The sequence below is a fragment of the Oncorhynchus gorbuscha genome, linkage group LG07 (genome assembly GCF_021184085.1).
Source record: "Oncorhynchus gorbuscha isolate QuinsamMale2020 ecotype Even-year linkage group LG07, OgorEven_v1.0, whole genome shotgun sequence".
Lineage (NCBI taxonomy): Eukaryota > Metazoa > Chordata > Actinopteri > Salmoniformes > Salmonidae > Oncorhynchus > Oncorhynchus gorbuscha.
The window spans coordinates 53439831-53467491 of record NC_060179.1 but is presented as its reverse complement, the minus strand read 5'-3'; the positions used below and the strand labels follow the sequence as shown (position 1 = coordinate 53467491).

Genomic DNA, 27661 nt, shown 5'->3' with positions numbered 1-27661 from the left:
CACTGACCGTAGCAGACTCAGACACCTGCTCACCACGCAGCATCTGAGGGAAACACGACACGACAGGGCGAGACAAAGACACAGCACGGTGAACAATATACAAGGATCCGACAGGACAGAAACGGAAAACAAGGGGAGAAATAGGGACTCTAATCAGGGGAAAAGATAGGGAACAGGTGTGGAAAGACTAAATGATTGATTAGGGGAATAGGAACAGCTGGGAGCAGGAACGGAACGATAGAGAGAAGAGAGAGAGGGAGGGAGAAAGAAAAAAGGGAACGAACCTAAAAAGACCAGCAGGGGGAAAACGAACAGAAGGGAAAGAAGGGAAAGCAAAATGACAAGACAATATAAGACACTCACCGAGCGCCTCCTGGCGCACTCGAGGAGGAATCCTGGCGGCAACGGAGGAAATCATCAATCAGCGAACGGTCCAGCACGTCCCGAGACGGAACCCAACTCCTCTCCTCAGGACCGTAACCCTCCCAATCCACTAAGTATTGGTGACCCCGTCCCCGAGAACGCATGTCCATGATCCTACGTACCTTGTAAATAGGTGCGCTCTCGACAAGGACGGGAGGGGGGGGAGGGAAGACGAACAGGGGTGCGAAGAAAGGGCTTGACACAGGAGACATGGAAGACAGGATGGACGCGACGAAGATGTCGCGGAAGAAGCAGTCGCACAGCGGGTCCGAACAAGCAGCCACGAAACGGCGCGTGTCACGCTCCTGAGTAGGCCACCAAAAGCGCTGGCGAATAGAAGCAAGAGTACCTCGAACGCCGGGATGACCAGCTAACTTGGCAGAGTGAGCCCACTGAAGAACAGCCAGACGAGTAGAAACAGGAACGAAAAGAAGGTTACTAGGACAAGCGCGCGGCGACGCAGTGTGCGTGAGTGCTTGCTTAACCTGTCTTTCAATTCCCCAGACTGTCAACCCGACAACACGCCCATAAGGAAGAATCCCCTCGGGATCAGTAGAAGCCACAGAAGAACTAAAAAGACGGGATAAGGCATCAGGCTTGGTGTTCTTACTACCCGGACGGTAAGAAATCACAAACTCGAAACGAGCGAAAAACAACGCCCAACGAGCTTGACGAGCATTAAGTCGTTTGGCAGAACGGATGTACTCAAGGTTCTTATGGTCTGTCCAAACGACAAAAGGAACGGTCGCCCCCTCCAACCACTGTCGCCATTCGCCTAGGGCTAAGCGGATGGCGAGCAGTTCGCGGTTACCCACATCATAGTTGCGTTCAGATGGCGACAGGCGATGAGAAAAATAAGCGCAAGGATGAACCTTATCGTCAGACTGGAAGCGCTGGGATAGAATGGCTCCCACGCCTACCTCTGAAGCGTCAACCTCGACAATGAATTGTCTAGTGACGTCAGGAGTAACGAGGATAGGAGCGGACGTAAAACGTTCTTTTAGAAGATCAAAACCTCCCTGGGCGGAACCGGACCACTTAAAACACGTCTTGACAGAAGTAAGAGCTGTGAGAGGGGCAGCAACTTGACCGAAATTACGAATGAAACGCCGATAGAAATTAGCGAAACCTAGAAAGCGCTGCAACTCGACACGTGACCTTGGAACGGGCCACTCACTGACAGCTTGGACCTTAGCTTAGCGGAATCCATCTGAATGCCTTCAGCGGAAATAACAGAACCGAGAAAAGTAACGGAGGAGACATGAAAAGAGCACTTCTCAGCCTTCACGTAGAGACAATTCTCTAAAAGGCGCTGTAGTACACGTCGAACGTGCTGAACATGAATCTCGAGTGACGGTGAAAAAATCAGGATATCGTCAAGGTAGACAAAAACAAAGATGTTCAGCATGTCTCTCAGAACATCATTAACTAATGCCTGAAAAACAGCTGGCGCATTGGCGAGACCAAACGGCAGAACCCGGTACTCAAAATGCCCTAACGGAGTGTTAAACGCCGTTTTCCACTCGTCCCCCTCTCTGATGCGCACGAGATGGTAAGCGTTACGAAGGTCCAACTTAGTAAAGCACCTGGCTCCCTGCAGAATCTCGAAGGCTGATGACATAAGGGGAAGCGGATAACGATTCTTAACCGTTATGTCATTCAGCCCTCGATAATCCACGCAGGGGCGCAGAGTACCGTCCTTCTTCTTAACAAAAAAACCCCGCCCCGGCCGGAGAGGAAGAAGGCACTACGGTACCGGCGTCAAGAGACACAGACAAATAATCCTCGAGAGCCTTACGTTCGGGAGCCGACAGAGAGTATAGTCTACCCCGAGGAGGAGTGGTCCCCGGAAGGAGATCAATACTACAATCATACGACCGGTGAGGAGGAAGGGAGTTGGCTCGGGACCGACTGAAGACCGTGCGCAGATCATGATATTCCTCCGGCACTCCTGTCAAATCGCCAGGTTCCTCCTGAGAAGTGGGGACAGAAGAAACGGGAGGGATGGCAGACATTAAACACTTCACATGACAAGAAACGTTCCAGGATAGGATAGAATTACTAGACCAATTAATAGAAGGATTATGACATACTAGCCATGGATGACCCAAAACAACAGGTGTAAAAGGTGAACGAAAAATCAAAAAAGAAATAGTTTCACTGTGGTTACCAGATACTGTGAGGGTTAAAGGTAGTGTCTCATATCTGATACTGGGAAGATGACTACCATCTAAGGCGAACATGGGCGTAGGCTTGTCTAACTGTCTGAAAGGAATGTCATGTTTCCGAGCCCATGCTTCGTCCATAAAACAACCCTCAGCCCCAGAGTCTATCAAGGCACTGCATGTAGCACCCGAACCGGTCCAGCGTAGATGGACCGACATAGTAGTACATGATCTAGATGGAGAGACCTGAGTAGTAGCGCTCACCAGTAGCCCTCCGCTTACTGATGAGCTCTGGCTTTTACTGGACATGAATTGACAAAATGTCCAGCAAGTCCGCAATAGAGGCACAGGCGGTTGGTGATCCTCCGTTCCCTCTCCTTAGTCGAGATGCGAATACCTCCCAGCTGCATGGGCTCAGTCTCTGAGCCAGAGGAGGGAGATGGTTGCGATGCGGAGCAGGGAAACACCGTTAACGCGAGCTCTCTTCCACGAGCTTGGTGACAAAGATCTACCCGTCGTTCTATGCGGATGGCGAGAGCAATCAAAGAGTCCACACTGGTAGGAACCTCCCGGGAGAGAATCTCATCTTTAACCACTGCGTGGAGTCCCTCCAGAAAACGAGCGAGCAGCGCCGGCTCGTTCCAGTCACTAGAGGCAGCAAGAGTGCGAAACTCTATAGAGTAATCCGTTATGGATCGATCACCTTGGCATAGGGAAGCCAGGGCCCTAGAAGCCTCCCTACCAAAAACTGAACGGTCAAAAACCCGAATCATCTCCTCTTTAAAGTTCTGGTAATTGTTAGAACAATCAGCCCTTGCCTCCCAGATAGCTGTGCCCCACTCTCGAGCCCGGCCAGTAAGGAGTGATATGACGTAAGCAACCCGAGCTCTCTCTCTAGAGTATGTGTTGGGTTGGAGAGAGAACACAATATCACACTGGGTGAGAAAGGAACGGCACTCCGTGGGCTGCCCGGAGTAACAAGGTGGGTTATTAACCCTAGGTTCCGGAGGCTCGGCAGACCAGGAAGTAACAGGTGGCACGAGACGAAGACTCTGGAACTGTCCAGAGAGGTCGGAAACCTGAGCGGCCAGGTTCTCCACGGCATGACGAGCAGCAGACAATTCCTGCTCGTGTCTGCCGAGCATGGCTCCTTGGATCTCTACGGCAGTGTTACGAGTGTCTGTAGTCGCTGGGTCCATTCTTTGGTCGGATCCTTCTGTTATGCAGGTGAATGAGGACCCAAAAGCGACTTGGCGAAAACAGAGTCTTTATTCCAGTAAAGGAAATATGCAATACTCCTAGACAAATCGGAGCGGTAAACAAAGCATAAAAACAATTCCACTCGTAATGACGAGGACAGACTGGAGACTCGACCATAAACTGTAGGTTGCCTCGGGAAGGCACTGACCGTAGCAGACTCAGACACCTGCTCACCACGCAGCATCTGAGGGAAACACGACACGACAGGGCGAGACAAAGACACAGCACGGTGAACAATATACAAGGATCCGACAGGACAGAAACGGAAAACAAGGGGAGAAATAGGGACTCTAATCAGGGGAAAAGATAGGGAACAGGTGTGGAAAGACTAAATGATTGATATGGGGAATAGGAACAGCTGGGAGCAGGAACGGAACGATAGAGAGAAGAGAGAGAGGGAGGGAGAGAGAAAAAAGGGAACGAACCTAAAAAGACCAGCAGGGGGAAAACGAACAGAAGGGAAAGCAAAATGACAAGACAATATAAGACAAAACATGACAGTATGTGCCCATTTCATAAACCTTTCCATAAAGCCTGCAGGTATAATGCTTTACAACTTGTTAGCTTGTATGAGCCTTTATAATATCTTACGGAATTTGCTGGCGTGTTATGATCAATGGAATTCAACAATTTATTAATTTTGTTTGATCACTCACTGCATTATCTTTTCCAAGTTCCAAATGATTAGTTGAGATTTCAGGTGAAAGCACACAACACAAACAGTCAGGCCCTTCACCGTAATCAGATCAGCATTGATTGAGTGGCGTGAATCCAAGAGGATCTGGACTTTGGTTTGAACTACAAGGTATTTCTCTTTGATATTGGTTGCATAGCAAACCAGAAGTCAATGGGGTTTTTTTTCTCCACGGGCTATGCTATAGGATAGCAACCATTAGAGATGTCTTGGACATAACAGTAATAAACAATGTACTGTACATGATTGCCTAACATGGTTTTCCAGTGAAAAGTGAAACATTTCAAGAAAAGTGGAGAAATGACATGACTAACCAGACAGAACATTGTGTAGCTGTTCCAGGGGGGGGGGGCGTGCTGAAACATGCCTTTTAAAAGTCTGGATCTGGACATTAACGTGGGCCTCGTACTGCTGAAGCATAACATTTCACGGTTAGTGATTGATAGTGAGTATGTATAGCATTCCAGATGTGCTCTTGGCTTTACCCACAACAGCTCTTTCATTAGGCAGCAAAAACACATGTTTGGGACAAGGGTCAAATGGGACTCTTGTTTGGAGTTATGTAATGTTTGCCCAATTTGAGGGGAGGCTCCTGCTTGGGGGCTGTCTCACATCTGCAGTTGCTCTTACACAACCCTGGTTGTGGCGGGACCCTACACTATAAAAAACCCTGTCTGGAGAGGAAAAGTACCTCAGCCCTTTTTTTGGACAAGGTATGTACTACATGGATAGTAGGTTTTTACATCTATTCCGCTTGTGGGGTTTTTTTTCTTTAAAGAAAATCACTTTTTAAAATAACTTTTCACATTTTGGATGAGTTTGCACGCTTTTTAGAGTGAAGCTGTAATGGAGTGGGATATGGCTCTTCTATTGACCTAATGGGATGTACTGGTGGTAATGTTGTGATATTTTTTCATGACTCTGGGCACTGTCTTCCACAGATCCATCAACAAGGCAACATGCTGAGGATCTGTGTGGCCCTCTGTGCCCTGGCAACATGCTGGGCACAGGACTGTCAAGTTTCAAACATTCAGGTCATGCAGAACTTCGATAGGAGCAGGGTAAGAACACAATTCTAATTTCGGAAATGTAACTTCTCGTAAAGTATCTCTGCTCTTGTCCAATTTGATCTATCAGCTTTGGAATGTTACATGTTGAAGAACGGAACTGGAATGTCATTGTATGGTATGCAGGGATTGATAGAGCTCTCATTTCATCTTGCAGTATACTGGTAGGTGGTATGCTGTGGCCAAGAAAGATCCTGTTGGTCTGTTCCTCTTGGACAATGTCGTCGCTCAGTTCTCAGTAGATGAAAGTGGCAAAATGACTGCAACTGCCCACGGCAGAGTTATCATCCTGAAGTGAGTTCTGTTCACTTACAAATGATAAAAATGGTTCCTGAACATCATTATGCTTTCACTTCCACTGAACTTCCCCATTTATCCTCCCCTTTTCCTCCCTTTAGCAACTGGGAAATGTGTGCCAACATGTTCGGCACCTTCGAGGACACTCCAGACCCTGCCAAGTTCAAGATGAGATATTGGGGCGCTGCTTCATACCTCCAGTCTGGAAGTAAGAAAGACTACAGGCTCAAACTCAAGACTAACGTCTCCTATTGTTGTGCAGAATATTCCATTGAGTTACTCCATCCCACGTTGATGATAACTTAACTCTTCCTTATTAGTATATAATAGCATGCCATTGATGAAGCCTGCTGTTAAACCAATCATTGCTATGATTCTGTCTCCTCTCTCCTCCACATAGACGATGACCACTGGGTCATTGACACCGACTACGACAACTACGCCATCCACTACTCCTGCAGAGAGGTTGACCTGGACGGCACCTGCCTGGACGGATACTCCTTCATCTTCTCCCGTCACCCCACTGGCCTGAGACCCGAGGACCAGAAGATTGTCACAAACAAGAAAAAGGAGATCTGCTTCCTCGGCAAATACAGACGCGTTGGACACACTGGTAAGAGTTGTAATAACTACATTTAAAAATGAAAAGCAATAGTTTCCAAACAAACGATTGTGTAACTTTGGGTCTAACTTTTGTTAGCTAGTGTGTATGATGAACTCTTGAATCCAAATATCAGTTCTAAGTTCATTATATGCCGTATGTGTATATATGTTTTATTCCTCCGTTGCAGGTTTCTGTGAAAGCAGTTGATCTTTAACTACTCAGAGGGATACCGTGGGAGTAGAATTCCACAAGACTGTAAATATAAACCATGTTCCACAACAGCAACAAAAACAAACCATCCGTCACGAACCAGCCCCTTCTAGCAGTTGGGGAACTTTGCCATTACCAAAGATGACACCAATCAACCAAAGCAAATGATGTGCATCTGAATATATAAGGGAATGGGATTCTTTACTGATTGTCATTGTATGATGTAGTCTTGAACCTCTTTTTGAAATAAACCCCCCACATATGTACTAGTTCAGTGTTTATTTTGTATTATTAGTATCAATGGTTTCAGTCATACTTCGTGTTCTGATGTCATCAGGTTTGCTTGCTATCCATACAACTGCATTGTCCCACATGGTTTCCATTCGACTGTGACAAACAGACAACGAATACTCAAAGATTGTGTTGATACAGGACAATGGCTATGATCTTTATTGCAAATGTTTGTACAGTGAATAACAAATACAGAGCAAAGACATATTTTGTATACAGGCCAAAACAAAAAATAGAATCAATGCTACCCAATTGTCTGAACAAAAAGTTAATGATATATGTTTCTCTGTTGCAAATTGTCACAAATTGGCATCAAACACAGAATTATTCATAACACAGTGCTTGGAACCAACCATATGAATATTCTGCAGCAGTAACCTTACAGCTAAGACCATGTTGTCACATTCCTTGAATAGAGACACCTCAACCTCTTTTCCACTACCCAGAGAAGCCTCGCTAATCCTTGGCCTTAAATCGTTTCAGTCTGGGTTATAGGATTTGCTCATGCAATCTCATTCAAGCTTTAGTTTTGCTGGTTTGCAAAGTAAGAACTGAGGCGGAAGTGGGCCTTGTTCACACATTTACAGTACATTCAGAAAGTAAGCACACCCCTTGACATTTTCCAAATGTAGTTTTGTTACAGCCTGAATTTTGAATTATTTTGTGTCACTGGCCTACACACAATACCCCATAATGTGAAAGTGGAATTATGTTTTCCACATTGTTACAAATGTAAAAAAATGTAAGGCTGAAATGTCTTGAGTAAATAAGCTTTCAACCCTGTTGTTATGGAAAGCCTAAATAAGTTCAGGAGTAAAAGTGTGCTTAACAAGTCACGTAATAATTTGCACGGACTCTCTATGCAATAATAGCGTTCAGCATGATTTTTGATTGACTACCTCATATCTGTACCCCACACACAATTATCTGTAAAGTCCCTCAGTTGACCAGTGAATTTCAAACACAGATTCAACCACATAGACCAGGAAGGTTTTCCAATGTCTCTCAAAGAAGGGCACCTATTGGTTAAGGGGTAAAAAAAAAGCAGGACAAAATTAATCCCTTTGAGCATGGTGAAATTATGAACTACACTTTGGATGGTGTATCAATACACCCAGTCACTACAAAGTTACAGGCATCCTTCCTAGCTCAGTTACCGAAGAGGAAGGAAACCACTCAGGGATTTCACCAAGAGGCCAATGGTGACTTTAAAACAGTTACAGAGTTTAATGGCTGTGATAGGAGAAAACAGAGGATGTATCTCCACAAAACTAACCTAAATGACAGAGTGAAAAGAAGGAAGCCTGTACAGAATGAAAATATTCCAAAACATGCATGTTACCTTTATGTCCTTAATACAAAGTCTTATGTTTGGGGAAAATCTAACACAACACATCACTGAGTACCACTCTTTATATTTTCAAGCATTGTGGTGGCTGCATCATGTTATGGGAATGATTGTTCACGGCAAGAACTATGGAGTTTAAAAAAATAAATAAATAAAAGAAATAGAGCTAAGCACAGGCAAAATCCTAGAGGAAACCCTTGTTCAGTCTGAAACTGGGAGACAAATTCACCTTTCAGCAGGACAATAATTTAAAACACCAAATATACATGTTTTGCTTAAAATAGACTTGCAAATCTATGGCAAGACTTGCAAATGGCTGTCTAGCAATGATCAACAACCAACTCGACAGAGCTTGAATAATAAAAATAATAATAATGTGCAAATATTGTACAATTTAGGTGTGCAAAGCTCTTAGAGACTTACCCAGACAGACTCGTAGCTGTAATCCCTGCCAAAGGAGGGGGGGTGAATACTTATGTAAATGAAATATTTCTGTATTTCATTTTCAATAAATTGGCAAAAGAAGTTGAAAAACACGTTTTCACTTTGTCATTATGGGGATGGTGTATAGATGGGTGAGAACATTTTGAACAAGTCAAGGGGTATGAATACTTTCTGAAGGCACTGTACCATTGACTATTTACCATTACCCAGTGCGGCTGTTTTTATCTCAATATCAAATCATTTCTGGGTAAAAAGTAGTAGTAACTTACTGTGCTAGTTTTTCATAAAATTAGTCAAAGAGAGAAAAATGTATTTTTGTTAAAACAATATTCTCAAGCAAAGAAATTGCTAGGACTAACTGAGAGTGGTCAGAGTGGAGGGCACCAAAGTGGTGCATTAACCACAGTTAGGATTGTGGTGTGGGTATCAATCCAGCGGTCAGATTTATTTCATACTTTTACAGTGTTAGTTTCATCAGCTGTCAACCAGAAAAAGTGAATTTTGACTTCCCTGGGCCTTTAACAATTTGATGGAATACAACTTAGGGACACAAACATTTCTTATACAGACAAAGTACAACGCAAAAAATATTTTGGTCATACTTGCAAACATTAGAAAAAGTTGAATTTGAACCTGGACCTCAAAATGCGCATCAGCCAATTACAATCATTGATGTAGTTGCACGTGATATAATGCTACACTGTAGCTGGTCCCATCAGCTAGCCTGGCACACGTTAGCCCTATGGTAACATCACCAGCTGACAGTGATTAGTTCCTGCAGCAAAATTCCGCATCCAAGACCTTAGACTTTATATCCACCAACCAATGGCATTTCTTAAAGGTCATTCTGAGAAGTAATTTTTCTCTCATGGCTAACTACCAGGAAGTTTGAAAAGGCAGGCTGATTGGGCGGGGAGCTTATATTCATGAGCTCGCCTTGACTGACAGCTCTTTGAAACTTATGTTGAGCAACTTGGATGCAGTGAGCAGTGTTGCAGTAAAATCACAAAGGAACTCATATAATATTGGAATTGCATCAATGATGTGTCAGGATTTGGCCAGGGTTGTTCCGGTTTTTGGTCACTAGATGCCCCCATTGTGCTTTTTGACCTTTTGTTTTCCCTTGATCCCCATTATTATTTGCACCTGTGCCTCGTTTCCCCTGATTGTATTTAAACCCTTAGTTTTCCTCAGTTATTTGCTCTGTGTTTGTATGTTAGCACCCAGCCCTAATATTCTGTGTACTCTTGTTGATCCTGGTGGACTCTCTTGTGGAATTCTGTTTTTTGTTCTTGTTTATTTATTTTTGAGTATCTTGAGGTTTTTTATGCTATACCTACCACCTTGTGGATTTACCTTTTTGTCTTTGAGGATTACCTTTGTTCTTGTGGAATTCCTTTTGAGGTTGTGGAGTTACATGTTTTCCTGAAGGACTTAACTTTTTTACTTCATTAAATACACTGTCTCAAGTACTGCTGTGTCTGCCTCATCTTCTGGGTTCTGCCGACTATTCGTGGCTCAGTTGGTTAAGTGACTGTTTCTCACTCCGGAGACCCGGGTTCGTAACCGGGTCCTGACATAATGTAATTTATTTTAATACATCTCCCATTTGGCATGTCTCCTGTGATTCACAGCAGCACTGATGCATGTGTTTGACTTGACAGCTGTGTCGGAGTTTTGAACAACCCTTCCCCCCGTTTTGTTACATGCTGGCTGAAGACCTAGCTAGCCAATAACTAGCGAACACCAGACAGATGAAGACCTAGCTAGCAAATAACTAGCTAACGCCAGACACAGATTAAAGAGGAAACATATAAATACCTTTGCCATAGATGAATAGGGTACATACAGTCAACATTTGGCACCAGTAGAGTAGCTATCGAGCTATATAAACCACGGCCCTCTGCAAACACGTCTTCTCCGATGTTTGTGACAAGGTGGTACTTATTTAAATTAGATAAGCAAATATCATGTAACCATTGGTGTATTAAAATGAGAGTTAAGGTAACATTTGGGAAGGGACCAGTAAGTTTATTATCAAACGTAATCAATGTAGAAGCAACAGTCATTTTCCATACTTTGGTCATAATACTTTGATCTGGTTTCCGTCAAATACCATCCTATTATCATGTAATTTCCTGTTGGAACACAAATATTTGCCCCAGTCTAAGGACATTTGCACTCCGAAGCAGGTTCACCTCCCTGACCAAGGTCCTTCTTGCCCGGTTGCTCTGTTTCGTTGGACAGCCAACTCTAGGCAGAGTTTGGGCAGTTCCATTTTTTTTCACTTCCCAATGATGCAGACCACTGTGCTCTTTGAAATTTGAAACACTCTAGAACTTGTTTTATACCCTTCCCCAGATATATGCCTTATCACAATTCTATCTCAGAGATCTATGGACAGTTCCTTGGACTTCATGGGATAGTTTCTGCTCTGGCATGCACTGTCAACTGTGGGAACTTCTGTAGACAGACGTGTTTCTTTCTAAATCAAGTCCAAACAATTGAATTGGCTACAGGTGGACTCCAATCAAGTTGTAGTGACATCTCAAGGATGATCAAAATAAATTGGATGCACCTGAGCACAATTCGGAGCGTCAAAGCAAAGGGTGTGAATACTTATGTAAATGAGATATTTCTGTATTTCATTTGCAATAAATGCGCGAAAATGTATAAGTTATGTTTTCCCTATGTCATTATGGGGTTATTGTGTGTAGATGGGGGAAAAAACATATATTTAATACATTTTGAATTCAGTCTGTAACAACAAAATGTGGAATAAGTTTGTTTCACACAGATACATGTGTTTTTACAGCAATAAAGATGTAGGAGGATTATACAACATGTAAGTTTATATTCGTATGTTGTATATAGAAAGTTAAAGGCACTCGTGGTCTTCTCAAATAGCTGTAATTGACATGTTTACTGTAATCACTAATTGGTGGTGTGATCAACTAAGACCAGAAGCAGTGAAATACAATGGCTGTAAGTTCGAATCCGACTTGGAGCAAGTTTTTATTTGAGGAAAAAAACGCTCCACTGTTGGTCCTCGAGTCAAATAATGCATACTGTGCATTCGGGAGGTATTCAGACCACTTGACTTTTTCCACAATTTGTTATGTTACAGCCTTCTAATATTGATAAAATCGTTTTAATCCCTCATCAATCTACACACAATAACCCATAATGACAGTGCAAAACGTTTTTTAGATTTTTTTCCACATAAAAAATTTATAAAATGAAATACCACATTTACATAAGTATTAAGACCCTTTACTCTGTACTTTGTTGAAACACATTTGGCAGTGATTACAGCCTTGAGTTTTCTTGGGTATGACGCTACAAGTGTGGCACACCTATATTTGGGGAGTTTCTCCCATTCTTCTCTGCAGATCCTCTTAAGCTCTGTCAGGTTGGATGGGGAGTGTCGCCGCACAGCTATTTTCAAGTCTCTCCAGAGATGTTCGATCAGGTTCAAGTCCGGGCTCTGGCGGGGCCACTCAAGGACATTCAGTCACTTGTCCCGCAGCCACTCCTGTGTTGTCTTGGCTGTGTGCTTAGGGTCGTTGTTCTGTTGGAAGGTGAACCTTCACCCCAGTCTGAGGCCCTGAGCTCTTTGGAGCAGGTTTTCATCAAGGATATCTCTGTACATTGCTGTGTTCATCTTTCCTTCGATCCTGACTAGTCTCATAGTCCCTGCCGCTGAAAAACATCCCCATAGCATCATGCTGCTACCTACAGGCTTCACTGTAGGGATGGTGCCAGGTTTCCTCTACACGTGAGGCTTGGCATTCAGGCTAAAGAGTTCAATCTTGGTTTCATCAGATCAGAAAATCTTTTTCCTCATGGTCTGAGAGTCTTTAGGTGCCTTTTGGCAAACTCCAAGCGGGCTGTTGTGCCTTTTACTGAGGAGTGGATTCCTCTGGCCACTATACCATAGAAGCCTGATTAGTGGTGTGCTGCAGAGATAGTTGTCCTTCTGGAAGGTTCTACCATCTCCACAGAGGAACTCTGGAGCTCTGTCAGAGTGACCATCGGGTTCTTGGTCACCTCCCTGACCAAGGCCCTTCTTCCCTGATTGCTCCGTTTTTCCGGGAGGCCAGCTCTAGGAAGTGTCTTGTTCATCCCAAACTTCTTCCATTTAAGAATGACACAATCCTGTCTTGGAGCTCTACTGACAATTCCTTCGACCTCATGGCTTTTTGCTCTGACATGCACTGTCAACTGTGGGACCGTATATAGACAGGTATGTGCCTTTACAAATCATGTCCAATCAATTGAATTTACCACAGGTGGACTCCAACCAAGTTGTTAGCAATATCTCAAGGATTACCAATGGAAACCGGATGCACCTGAGCTCAATTTCAAGTCTCATAGCAAAGGGTCTGAATACTTATGTAAATAAGGTATTTCTGGTTTTTATTTTTAATAAATTTGCAAAAATGTCTAAAAACCTGTTTTCGCTTTGTCATTATGGGTTATTGTATGTAGATTGGTGAGTACGATTTCTTCTTTAATCCATTTTAGAATAAGGTTGTAACGTAGCAAAATGTGGAGAATGCACTGTATATGACAAAGTAGATGATTAAATGCATATAAAACATTGCGTATACACGCCCATGTAAAATAGCCTGTGCAATATGACTATTAGGCCATAGCAGTATGTTTACCTGCAAGGCTGAAAGACGTAGCTCCTCATTAAATTCATTCTTAATCCTCATTTACAACCTGTTGGCTGCACTTCCCTTCTCAACACGCTAACATAATACGACATCTCTCATGCCAGAGGGAGGGTGCCGGATCTTAGCATACACACAAACTAACCTTTTGCCTTTTGTTAGACTCAGACTTACATATGGTTCAGGCCTGTAGTTCTCTTTGATAAGAGTATATGTTCTAAGTTTAGGTTTAAACCAAATATCAGCTGCCCATTTTTCCTTTTTGATCAGAAAGAGCTTGTCCTTGCTTTGGACCACATGGCAATTTGTTCCTGAATATATACATACCTCATATCAGTTTCACAATTCTTTTTTTTATCATTCTCTAGCCCACGGATAGTTAGGAGTAAGCTTCTAGTCAAATACATTTTGTGATTCTGTGTTCCTGGCATTCCATAGATGCACCATGTCACCCTTTTGCCTAACTACTGTGCACACTGTTCCCAACTCAAACCTCCACAGACGGCCAGGTTTGGAGTCAGTTTGTGCACACACCAACAAAAGCTGTGGCTTGCTCTGTTTTGAATATTGTTACAATTAGTACGTACTTTGGATCCCCGTACCCCAGCAGGATAGGCCATCACAGGACATAGGATTTATACAGCTGAGAATAAGCACAGTAACCAAGGTCCTTACTTAATTTTGTTTAACACTGACCCAAAGGCTCTACCTGCATAATTTGCTAGTGATCTCATGACGTATTTAAAGGTCATGTGGTCATCCATGTTATTTATAGAGCCCAGTATAGAATAATGGGGGTTGTACCCGAAACAAAAGTTGTGTGCACTTCTCTGCATGCCCTTATTTCTGAAATGAGCAACCTGGGTCTTCTCTCGATTTATCGTTAGTCTCCATTTAGTACACCATAAATGAACAATATTCAACATACACTGGAGGTCATCTTCGGTCTCAGCAAGGAGAACCATCTCAACAAGATGACCGGGAATATATCCGCAACTTCAACACCAAGTTTAGCATGTTTGATTTGTAGGGCTAAAACAAACATTTAGTGCAAATAAAGTGGGTTTACACTGTAAGGGGTTGGAAACCAGACAGTCCTAAGGTCACTGACCTGGACACATGCAACTGGAGCCCGATAAAGAGCTTTCATAGCATCAGAAAACCTTACATGAATTGCCATTTTAATTAGTCTAAAAGCAAGGTCTCTTCACCCAATCAAAGCGTTCTGAAAATCAATAAATCAGCCAAAAGTTGGTTCTCTCTTGAATTCTAGCCCGGACCACTGTAGAGACAGTATAGGTATGGTCTACACGCTCAGGCTTTCCTAAAGCCGTTCTGTTCATCTGGAAGCTAACCGGACAGTTCTAGATAGTGGGAGAGCCTATTATTTGGGATGCAGGACTACAGTTTACATGAGGTGCTAATGTGACTAATCCCTCATTAGTTCAAAGGGATTTTAGGGTCGTTTTTGGAAGATTTGGGGATAGGGTTGATTATGGATTAGTACCATACAGATGGAATAATGCCATTCTCAAAACAAGCCCGGAAGAGTTCAAATAGTGTTTGGAACAGTAGTGTTATAGTGTTTGTATGTGTTATAGTTATAGTGTTATAGTGTTTGTAATTCTACATTTAAAAGTAGAAAAATACTCATGTGGGATTTAAACCCTTGCCACAATCTGCGACAACTGTGAGCTACATGAGCAGTCAGTCAAATGCATGTGATCCATACTGAACAAAAATAGAAAAGCAACATGCAAAGTGTTGGTCCCATAGGTCATGAGCTGAAATAAAAGATCCCAGAAATGTTCCAGAAACTCTTTGATTGGCTGTGCCTGGCTCCCCAGTGGGTGGGCCTATGCCCTCCCTGGCCCACCCATGGCTGCGTCCCTGCCCAGTCGTGAAATCCATAGATTAGGGCCTAATGAATTTTTTCCAATTGACTGATTTCCTTATATGAACTGTTACTCAGTAAAAATCATTGAAATTGTCACATGTTGCATTTATATTTTTGTTGAGTATCGTTGTTTATCAGAACGTGCCTTTGGTCTTCTGGATGGTTTCATGAATAAGTGTCGGATCATGTTGCTGATATTAATTGGCCGATACAGAATTTGAACCGGATATAATCACGGCCAGCTGTGCAGATTATCACAGGGCAAAGTCTGCCAGGTTATCTGATGGGAACAGCTAATGTAACGTTTGATCGCCTGTACGTCGACGATTGTAATTCGCTGAGGCAGATTGAGAGACTGAGCAAGTGTTTAAACTTAGACTTTTCTAATGTTCGCAAATATGGCCTGTAATGGGACATTTTTATTATATGTCTTTAACCTTGTGAAACTGTCCTATTATAATCTCCTGTTTTTGGGAGTATCAACCTGCATTGCAATCCAGCATGCACCTTCATCCTTGTATAGATCAAGTTCTGCCCAAGAACAGGAAACTATAAAGATATGCGCTTATCACCAAATACTGTCTACACTGCGCTGTGTAACTCTTATTCTCAGAGCTCAGAAATAAAGAATATCCACCACAGGCCCCAAAGAAACTGTGTGGGAAATACATTTTTCATGTGGTTCTAAAATCAGCTTCAGGTAGCCTAATCTGTTCAAAACAAAAACCTTAAATATATATATTTTTTTAAAGACAAGACAATATGCAGATAGACAAAAGAAACATATGTTCTATATCAAAACAATCCACACAACATTTTCCATCTAAAAAAATATTTCAGAAAATTGTTTATTCTTGTCAAAAAGTCACTGATTTCCTTTTGAAACAAAATAGTGGTAAACAAATCTTCAGGATCTTACAGTTAGATCACTGATGTTTCACTTTAAAAACAACACGGCATGAACAAAAAATATGTGTCATGTAAAAATAATATCTTAAAAGACTAAAGCAAGACAGACTGGACAGATGTACTCCCTTTTTAATCACCTATAGGCTGTTCAAGTGAAACAGTAGTCGAGGTGGGCCAGCAGTTCTCTGTGCTGACTGGTGGTGTATAGAGCTCTGCACTTTGGACACTCCAGGAAACTCTCATCCAGGAGGTTTTTGGAGGTTGAGGTGGGATCCTCAATGGACAGCCTCTCAAACTCAGGCTTGTAAGAACTTGGCTCAGAGAAACGAGACTCGCTCTGCTGTTTCTACAATAAATACAAAACAATAAATTGGTTTACAGTTGCTTATCTGAAGATAGCAAATGTATTCATGAGGACTCATTTGAAAAGCAGAAATGTCAAAAGAATTGATGCGTAAAGCAACATTTCACAACACTTACTTGATTGCTAGATTCTAGTCTTGCGATTTGGTCCCGAGCCTTGCGTAGCTCTTTCAGGACCTTGTGCAGCTGATGCTGTAAACTCTGTCGATCAAGCTTCTCGTTCTCAAAGTCTTTGGCAGATAGCTGGATCTTGGGGGAAGAGACAAGAGCAAATCAAGAGAGCACTGCAGATTAGAGGTCGACCGATTATGATTTTTCAACGCCGATACAGATTATTGGAGGATCCAAAAAAGCCGATACCAATTAAATCGGCCGATTGTTTATTTATTTATTTGTAATATTGACAATTACAACAATACTGAATGAACACTTATTTTAACTCAATAAAATAAATATAGCTTCAAATAAATAATGAAACATGTTCAATTTGGTTTAAATAATGCAAAAACAAGGTGTTGGACAAGAAAGTAAAAGTGAAATATGTGCCATGTAAAAAAACTAACGTTTAAGTTCCTTGCTCAGAACATGAGAACATATGAAAGCTGGTGGTTCCTTTTACACGAGTCTTCAATATTCCCAGGTAAGAAGTTTTAGGTTGTAGTTATTATAGGGCTACTTCTCTCTATACCATATTTGTATTTCATTAACCTTTGACTATTGGATGTTCTTATAGGTACTTTAGTATTGCCAGTGTAACAGTATAGCTTCCGTCCCTCTCCTCACTCCTACCTGGGCTCGAACCAGGTACACAACGACAACAGCCACCCTTGAAGCAGCATTACCCATGCAGAGCAAGTCAACCACTCCAAGTCTCAGAGCGAGTGACGTTTTAAACGCTATTAGCACGCACCCCGCTAACCATTTCACATCGGTTACACCAGCCGAATCTCTGGATTAGATAGGCTTGAAGTCACAAACAGCACGGAACTGGCAAAACACACAAAAGTGCTGTTTGAATGAATGTTTACGAGCCTGCTGGTGCCTACGACAGCTCAGTCAGACTGCTCTATCAAATCATAGACTTAATTATAACATAATAACACACAGAAATACAAGCCGTAGGTCATTAATATGGTCGAATCCGGAAACCATCATCTCGAAAACAAGACGTTTATTTTTTCAGTGAAATACGGAACCGTTACGTATTTTATCTAACGGATGGCATCCATAAGTCTAAATATTCCTGTTACATTGTACAACCGTCAATGTTATTTCATAATTATGTAAAATTCTGTCAAATTAGGCAGCCCAAACTGTTGCATATACACTGACTCTGCTGCAATGAACGCAAGAGAAGTGACAATTTCACCTGGTTAATATTGCCTGCTAACCTGGATTTCTTTTATCTAAATATGCAGGTTTAAAAATATATACTTGTGTATTGATTTTAAGAAAGGCATTGATGTTTATGGTTAGGTACACATTGGAGCAACGACAGTCCTTTTACACAAATAGGCACTGCATCGATTATATGCAACGCAGGACACGCAAGATAAACTAGTAATATCATTAACCATGTGTAGTTAACTAGTGAATATGATTGATTGATTGATTGATTGTTTTTTATAAGATATTTTCAATGCTAGCTAGCAACTTACCTTGGCTTACTGCATTCGCGTAACAGGCAGTCTACTCGTGGAGTGCAATGTAATCAGGTGGTTAAAGCGTTGGACTAGTTAACTGTAAGGTTGCAAGATTGAATCCCCCAAGCTGACAAGGTTAAAATCTGTCGTTCTGCCCCTGAACAAGGCAGTTAACCCACCGTTCCTAGGCCGTCATTGAAAATAAGAATGTGTTCTTAACTGACTTGCCTAGTTAAAGATTAAATATAGCTGTAAAAAAATAAATATATATATATAAATATATATATATATATATTTTTTTTTTAAATCGGCCAAATCGATGTCCAAAAATACCGATTGTTATGAAAACTTGAAATCGGCCCCAATTAAAATCGGTCGACCTCTACTGCAGATCTTGGATTTTCCATTGCATAAGAGATGTTATATAACTGATTATTTCACAATCTAGAGTCAGGAATGGTTTACGTTGCCAATACATACATGTTGCTCCAGTATAGCAACTCTCCTCCGCTCCTCGTTTTGGTTTAACAGAGTTTTCTGGAGTAGATTCACCTGATGAGAAAAGTATTTATCTTAAAAATAAAAAAAGGACATTGGAACAGTGGGAAAGTGGACAGGGGGGCGAAGGTCACAGATGGGAAAGTGGCAGAGAGAAAGGGATCAAACTCCCTTCTCCAGAGGGTATACTATATATATATATCTGTTGAAGTCGGAAGTTTACATACACTTCGGTTAGAGTCATTCAAACTCGTTTTTCAACCAATCCACACATTTCTAGTTAACAAACTATAGTTTTGGCAAACCGGGTTAGGAAATCTACTTTGTGCATGACAAGTCATTTTTCCAACAATTGTTTACAGACAGATTATTTCATTGTATCACAAATCCAGTGGGTCAGAAGTTTACATACACCAAGTTGACTGTGCCTTTAAACAGCTTGGAAAATTCCAGAAAATTATTTCATGGCTTTAGAAGCTTCTGATAGGCTAATTGACATAATTTGAGTCAATTGGAGGTGTACCTGTGGATGTATTTCAAGGCCCACCTTCAAATTCAGTGCCTCTTTGCTTGACATCATGGGAAAATCCAAAGAAATCAGCCAAGACCTAATTGTATTTATTTATTGTAGACCTCCACAAGTCTGGTTCATCCTTGGGAGAAATTTCCAAATGCCTGAAGGTACCACGTTCATCTGTACAAACAATAGTACGCAAGTATAAACACCATGGGACCACACAGCCATCGTAACGCTCAGGAAGGAGACGCATTCCGTCTCCTAGAGATGAACGTACTTTGGTGCGAAAAGTACAAATCAATCCCAGAACAACAGCAAAGGACCGTGTGAAGATGCTGGAGGAAACAGGTACAAAATTATCAATATCCACAGTAAAACGAGTTCTATTACGACATAACCTGAAAGGCCATTCAGCAAGGAAGAAGCCACTGCTCCAAAACCGCCATATCAAAATCCAGACTAAGGTTTGCAACATGGGGACAAAGATCGTATTTTTCTCGAAATGTTCTCTGGTCTGATGAAACAAAAATAGAACTGTTTGGCCACAATGACCATCATTATGTTTGGAGGAAAAAGCGGGAGGCTTGCAAGCCGAAGAAAACCATCCCAACCGTGAAGCACGGGGGGCAGCATCATGTTGTGGGTGTGCTTTGCTGCAGGAGGGACTGGTGCACTTCACAAAATAGATGGCATTATGAGGTGAAAAACTATGTGGATATATTGAAGCAATATCTCAAGACATCAGTCAGGAAGTTAAAGCTTGGTCGCAAATGGGTCTTCCAAATGGACAATGAACCCCAAGGATACTTCCAACGTTGTTGCAAAATGGCTTAAGGACAGCAAAGTCAAGGTTTTGGAGTGGCCATCACAAAGCCTTGACCTCAATCCTGTTGAAAATTTGTGGGCAGAAGTGAAAGTGTGTGAGAGCAAGGAGGCCTACAAACCTGACTCAGTTACACCAGCTCTGTCAGGAGGAATGGGCCAAAATTCACCCAATTTATTGTGGGAAGCTTGTGGAAGGCTACCCGAAACATTTGACCCAAGTTAAACAATTTAAAGGCAATGCATCCGAATACTAATCGAGTGCCTGTAAACTTCTGACCCACTGGGAATATGATGAAAGCTGAAACAAAATCTCTCAACTATTATTCTGACATTTCACATTCTTAAAATAAAGTGGTGATCCTAACTGACCTAAGACAGGGATTTTTTTGTGAAAAACTGAGTTTAAATGTATTTGGCTAAGGTGTATGTAAACTTCCAACTTAAACTGTGTGTGTTATATATATATATATACACACACACACACACTGCTCAAAAAAATAAAGGGAACACTTAAACAACACAATGTAACTCCAAGTCAATCACACTTTTGCGAAATCAAACTGTCCTCTTCGGAAGCAACACTGATTGACAATAAATTTCACATGCTGTTGTGCAAATGGAATAGACAACAGGTGGAAATTATAGGCATTTAGCAAGACACCCCCAATAAAGGAGTGGTTCTGCAGGTGGTGACCACAGACCACTTCAAAGTTCCTATGCTTCTGGGACATCATGTCTCGCTCTATCCACCAACGCCACGTTGCACCACAGACTGTCCAGGAGTTGGCGGATGCTTTAGTCCAGTTCTGGGAGGAGATTCCTCAGGAGACCATCCGCCACCTCATCAGGAGCATGCCCAGGCGTTGTAGGGAGGTCATACAGGCACGTGGAGGCCACACACTACTCAGCCTCATTTTGACTTGTTTTAAGGACAAGGATCAAAGTTGGATCAGCCTGTAGTGTGGTTTTCCACTTTAATTTTGAGTGAAACTCCAAATCCAGACCTCCATGGGTTGATACATTTGATTTCCATTGAAAATGTGTGTGATTTTGTTGTCAGCACATTCAACTATGTAAAGAATAAAGTATTTAATAAGAATATTTAATTAATTCAGATCTAGGATGTGTTATTTTAGTGTTCCCTTTATTTTTTTGAGCAGTGTATATATTTATATATAGAGAGATATATCTATATATACACAAAATGTGGACACCCCTTAAAATTAGTGGATTTGGCTATTTCAGCCACACTAGTTGCTGACAGGTGTATATAATCGAGCACACAGCCATGCAATTGCCATAGACAAACATTGGCAGTAGAATGGCCTTACGGAAGAGCTCAGAGACTTTCAACGTGGCACCGTCTTAGAATGCCACCTTTCTAACAAGTCAGTTCGTAAGATGTCTGCACTGCTAGAGCTGCACCGGTCAACTGTTAAGTGCTGTTATTGTGAAGTGGAAATGTCTAGGTGTGGAAGAGCTTGACTGGCATGCACAGAGCCCTGACCTCAACCCCATCAAACAACTTTGGGATGAATTTGAACGCTGACTGCGAGTCACCTAATTGCCAAACATCAGTGCCCAACCTCATAAATGCTCTTCTGGCTGAATGGAAGCAAGTCCCCGCAGCAGTTTTTAACATCTAGTGGAAAGCCTTCCCAGAAGAGTGGAGGCTATTATGGCAGCAAAGGGGGGAACAACTCCACATTAATGCCCATGGTTTTGGAATGAGATGTTTGACGTGCAGGCATCCACATACTTTTGGTCATGTAGTGTATGTGGTCTGACACAGAAAACTGTCATTAAATCCCCAACCATATTGAACTGCTAAATTAAACTCCAACCTCTACCCAGAAACTTTTCCACAGGCCGTGGTTGCAAAAGAGAATGCTTTATAATCAACTCACCTGGTCAAACAACGTTGCATAATAAACACACCAAGACCACATCTCCCTGGCGTATAACTATACCTGCAGCAGCAGCTCAGCAGACCTCTTCCTCTCCTCCTCCAGCCTGGAGTCCATGCTGTCCAGCTCGGACCGCATTCTGTCGGCGCGGTCAGCCGAGCACTTCCTCTCCTCGCCGACTGTGTGTCTGTTGCTGAGGCGCTCGGACCGGAGCTGCTCCCGGGCCTCGACCAACTCCATGCACCGCTCCTCGTACCGCCTCTGGAGCTCGCCCAGCTCCCCCTGGGCCCGCGCCGCCGCCTCCTTCTGGGCCTCCACGTCCTGCAGCAGCTTGTCGTAGTGCTCCTGCAGCTGGGACGAAGACGTCTCTGGTGCTGGGGGAAAAGGAAGCAGGGTTGGAGTCTTACATGCTCCTATGCCAGGGGTCTTCAACTCTTACCCTACGAGGTCTGGAGCATGCTGGTTTTCTGTTCTGCCTGAAATGTAACATTTCACCCACCTGGTGTCCCAGGTCTAAATCAGTCTGTGATTAGAGGGGAACGATGAAAAAAGCAGTGGAACTGGTTTCGGGGTCCAGAGATGAGGTTGAGGGCTCTATGCAACACTTATAAAACGGCCACTAGGAAATACTATTTTCAAGTAGACTGTGCTTTACCAAAGCAATAGCTAATTAGTAATGGTTAATTAATAGCTAGTTGACAACAGATAATTGATTACATTTCTAGTCTAAACATAGGTTAATAAGCATTAGCCCCTAGAGTAGGGGTATTCAACTCTTACCCTACGAGGTCCGGAGCATGCTGGTTCTGTTCTACCTGATAATTAATTGCACCCAACTGGTGTCCCAGGTCTAAAATCAGTCCCTGATTAGAGGGGGAACAACTGAGAAAAAACCCCCCAGTGGAACTGTCTTTGAAGTCCAGAGTTGAGTTTGAGGGCCCTAAAGGATAATTATTTTAACCACACGGGAAAAAATGTCTAGTTTTGTATCAACCTTTATAATGCATTTTCGGATCTGCCGATTTAAAAGTGGATTTACTCTTGACAGCAAACGCGTGCCAAATCCCACACTGCGTGGAAGACTCACAGCCCCCCCTTTTTTTTTTACCATCCAAACTGCCTTCTTTGTGTTGTTGGAGTGCTTCGTTGGCTTGATTTAGTTGCTGCTCCATCTCAAGGGTCCTGGCCAGGACTCCCTTGACATAGGCCTCTCGCTGCTGATCATAAACCAGCCACTGTTGATTCTTCTCCAAAGCCTTTTTGTAAACCGAGGAAAAACACATACTTGGGGGGGTTAGGGTTAGATTATACCATTTTCCTTAGCACTCAAAGAAAGACTATTTCATTTTTAATCTTGACAGGTTGTTCAACTCACATCTCTCAAGTGATCCTCAACTACTGCAACCTCACCGGTGAGTCCCTGGCCATTCTATCAAATCGTAAAGAAAACACAGGTATTAGCCTATATCAAAACGATGACATAGGTGTAAACAACCTCTTTCTACATGAAGATGTGGTCTGCTGTGTGTGTGTGTCTGTGGGATACTATTCTTAGTTGCTAAGAGACCCTTATAATCAAAACATAAAAAAGGGAAGAAAGCTGAACCGTAAGCATCTTCTAGCGACAGTATGTACTGCATACAATAATCTAATGCCTTGGGTGTCCTTTAACCAGCCAGTGACCTGAATTATACACTTACCTCTGTATGTATTTGGACAGTGAAGTATTTTAAAAATATATATCTGGCGCTATACTCCAGCATTTTGGATTTGAGATGTTTAAATGTTTCATATGAGGCGACACAGTACAGGACATCACCTTTAATTAGAGGGTATTTCACACACATGCGTTTCACCTTTTAAAAATTAAAACACTTTATGCATCTGGTCACCCCCCCATTTGAAATCATAGGTATTTGGACAAATTCAATTACAGGAGTGTCAAAATTCATTCCATCGTGGGCCTAGTGTCCAGTGGTGTAAAGTACTGAAGTAAAAATACTTTGAAGTACTACTTAAGTAGTATCTGTACTTTACAATTTATATTTTCACTACATTCCTAAAGAAAATAATGTATAGATTTTCCCTGACACCCAAAAGTACTTGTTACATTTTGAATGCTTAGCGGGACAGAAAAATGACCCAATTCACGCACTTATCAAGAGAACATCCCTGGGAAACTCATTAAACACAAAAGCTTCATTTGGAAATGATGAGGTCATGTTTTAGTGTGCCCTTCGCTATCTGTAAATAATACAAATAAAAACATTGTGCTGTCTGGTTTGAATAATAAGCCATTTGAAATTATTTATATTTTTACTTTTGATACTTAAGTAGATTTAAAATCAAATACTTTTACTCAAGTAGTATTTTACTGGGTGACATTCACTTGAGTCATTTTCTAGTAAAGCATCTTTACTTTTACTCAAGTATGACAAAATTGGGTACTTTTCCCACCACTGCTAGTGTCTGCAGGTTTTTCCTTTCAATTAAGACAGACAACCAGGTGAGGGGAGTTCCTCACTAATTAGTGGCCTTATTTAATCAATCAAGGACGAGAGGAGTGAAAATCTGCAGACACTTGGCCCTCTGTGGAATAAGTTTGACATGACATACAGGGTTTTTTTCTGGATCAAAATGGGGCTTAGGGGGCAGTCGTTCTCCCCCGGCTCAGGCCCTTAACTACACTTCCAGAGGAGAAGTCATGGGTTCATAAGCTCGTGAACTCCTTCCAGATGGTAATCCCATCCTGTAATACCGAGACTGAGTGATCATATGGGGGGGGGGGGGGTGATTATGTACAGTATGGTAATGCAGTCGGTGAGGAGGGCCTGTCAGGAGGCGGATTTCCTTGATTATGACCTCATGGATATTCGAAAGTTGGAGACAGAGATATAAAACGAGCTCTCTCTCAATGAATAAGACTCCTGGCTTTCCTCATATCACAGAGCCACCTGATCTGAGAGTAAACAAGTATTATGTCGGACGACATGACATTCAGAAAGAAACTGCTGCCATCTAGAGTGATAAAAGAGAATTTCACCTTGAAATGTGGAATGCTTCCATGACCACAACATTCATACAGGAAACTAACATCTTAATATAGAGGGGTGTGAACTACAGTGGCTTCTTGTTACACATTCACAACATGATCAAAAGTATGTGGACACCTGCACGTCAAATATCTCATTCCAAAACCATGGGGATTAATATGGAGTTGGTCCCCTCTTCGCTGCTATAACAGCCTCCAGCCCCAGATATTGGAACATTGCTGCGGAGACTTGCTTCCATTCAGCCACAAGAGCATTAGTAAGGTCGGGCGCTAATGTTGGGTGATTAGGCCCTGGTTGTAGTCGGCAGCCCATATCATCCCAAAGGTGTTCGATGGGGTTGAGGTCAGGGCTCTGTGCAGGTAAGTCAAGATCTTCCACACCGATCTTGACAAACCATTTCTTTACAGTTGACACTATGCATTTGGGCAAGTAGCGTTTTCTTGGCATCCACCAAATCCATATTCATTCATCGGAATACAAGATGGTTAAGTGAGATTCATCACTCCAGAGAACGCGTATCAACTGCTCCAGAGTCCAATGATGGCAAGCTTTACACCACTCCAGCAGACGCTTGGCATTGCGCATGGTGATCTAAGGCTTTTGTGTGGCTACTCTGCCATGGAAATCCACGGCAAATCCACTCATTTGAAGGGATGCCCACATACTTTTGTATATATAGTGTACATTCTCTCCATAACTCAGCCTTAGCTTACAAAACGGATCAAAGTCTAGGCACCCTCAGCAGACTGAAAATTTCCGTTCACCCACCTGTAAATCAGGACCCTGTTTCTCCAGTGCCTGACACCTTGCCGACACTCCCACCAATTTGTTCTTCAGATTCCCCGTCTCCTCCGAGAGGGACTGGAACAGTTTCTCTCTGTACTCGGCCTCTCTCCTCCCCTGGTCCAGCTGAGCCTGGAGCGAGGCCACCACCTCTCCCCCATTGGAATGCAGATGTTGTCTCAGAGTCTCCAGCTCCTTGTCCTTAGCCAGCAGCTGCTGAGTGTTCCTCTCCCTCAATGTCTCCAGAGAGAGAATCCTCTGCAATCAAATGTAACATTTTAATGACTTGAATGAAATGTGGTAGTGCACAAAAATGCTTAAATGAGCATATCACAACTCCATCAAGACAATTTCAAAAGCAACGGTTTTCAAAATGACACACCCATGATGCGCAAAATGCTAAACCCGGACTTTAACAAAATCATATGGTCAAGTATATGAATATATTGAGTGAAAAGGTTGTTTTGGTTTAATATATTTGTAGCCTACATGCATAAAATGTATCACTATATGAATCCTATTAAATTTGGACTCTATAACTTTATAATAATCATTGGGCTGGCAATACTGCTTAGCCCAAACGTCTGCACAAACTACTATACTTTAGCTACCTCCAGCAGTTTGCTTTTGTCAGAGTCTGGTGGCCTCGTTGTTCGTTTTGATAGTTCATCCATCTTCTGCTTCAGATGAGCATTCTCCTTCCTGAGTCTGTCCATTTCTGCTTCTGCCTGTTTTGAGCCACTGGATTTAAAGCCTAACTTGTTGACAATGGTCTCCTTGGTGCCTTTTGATGCCATGTCTGGAGTGTTACCTAGAAAAACGATTTTGAAGTTTAAATGATAATACTAATGTTAACAATTAAATCACTCACATTTCATTCAATGGCACATTTCCAATAGTCTAAATATATCTAGTTAGGTAGGCAATAGAACAGGCAATACTAAAGTTTATTTAATTAGGCCTAAATGAAATTAATTTTGCACTTGTAGTGAGGCCTAGTTATTAAAATTAGCATGCCAGACAAAACAGACACTCAAGCACAAACCAACAGAAGAACATGCCTAACCGAAAAGGTTTCATAGGTACTATAACTTCACAACTGAATGTTATAACTAGTTATCTGGCTAACACAACTACAGAACACAATCTTACCAAAAATATACAGATAATTTGCTAGAATTTGTCGGCTATATATTTTTCTTGAGTTTGTGACTAATGCTAGCTAGTGACGTTATGTTATGTGCCTGTCAAAAGAATCTGGTCTGGCTAACCACACAGCTAACTAGCTAAGCGTTTGATCGTTCAACCCAAACTGGTGTCTAGTGTTAAGAAAACATGTATGTATCTTTAAACATTTATAAAATATAACTCACAATATAGACCACTGTTTCCAAAATAACATTGTAGGACGCTTGACTTCTGAGAATGAAATGGCCACTTTCTAGCTTCCTAGTTGAAAAGTTTGAATTACAGCGCGTCTGGGCGTCATATCCGGGAGTCAGATCATGACGCTGGCAGTACTTAAAAAAAAAAATCAACCACCATTCGACGGAAATTTGCTAACAAATATTGTATCAGTACAAAGTAAAGGAAGATTCATTTAAAATGTTACATTAAATGTATCCTGCGAAACATGTTTTGGAAAGATTCAAGCTGAATATTGACTATAAATGTGATTTTTGTGGAATGGAGGAGACCATTTTGCATTTGTTTTTTTGCCTGTATTTATAGTATAATCTTTGGGATTGACAAACAGAATTGTGTTACAAAAAAATAGGACCGGT

At 42.1% G+C, this 27661-nt stretch overlaps 2 protein-coding genes across 3 annotated transcripts; one reads left to right on the top strand and one right to left on the bottom strand.

The window, feature by feature from the left end:
• The first annotated feature begins 5205 nt into the window (after positions 1–5205).
• Positions 5206–6989, top strand: rbp4 (retinol binding protein 4, plasma). Its single transcript, XM_046355188.1, has 6 exons — positions 5206–5255; positions 5484–5603; positions 5767–5903; positions 6008–6114; positions 6307–6519; positions 6698–6989. Exons 2-6 carry the CDS (start codon positions 5502–5504, stop codon positions 6715–6717), a joined length of 579 nt encoding a protein of 192 aa, XP_046211144.1. The 5' UTR covers positions 5206–5255; positions 5484–5501; the 3' UTR covers positions 6718–6989.
• Positions 6990–16213: 9224 nt separating this feature from the next.
• On the bottom strand, positions 16214–27373 carry cep55l (centrosomal protein 55 like). Of its 2 annotated transcripts, none has more exons than XM_046355185.1 (9): positions 27251–27373; positions 26489–26688; positions 25863–26135; positions 23417–23470; positions 23150–23297; positions 22105–22415; positions 18775–18846; positions 16769–16900; positions 16214–16634 (listed from the first exon to the last, which is right to left on the bottom strand). In XM_046355185.1, the coding sequence occupies exons 2-9, from the start codon at positions 26672–26674 to the stop codon at positions 16437–16439; spliced, it is 1374 nt and encodes a 457-aa protein (XP_046211141.1). In that variant the 5' UTR covers positions 26675–26688; positions 27251–27373; the 3' UTR covers positions 16214–16436. The 2 variants fall into 2 exon arrangements, with proteins under 2 accessions (XP_046211141.1, XP_046211142.1); XM_046355186.1 differs by having other exon boundaries at positions 22105–22409.
• Positions 27374–27661: the final 288 nt, after the last annotated feature.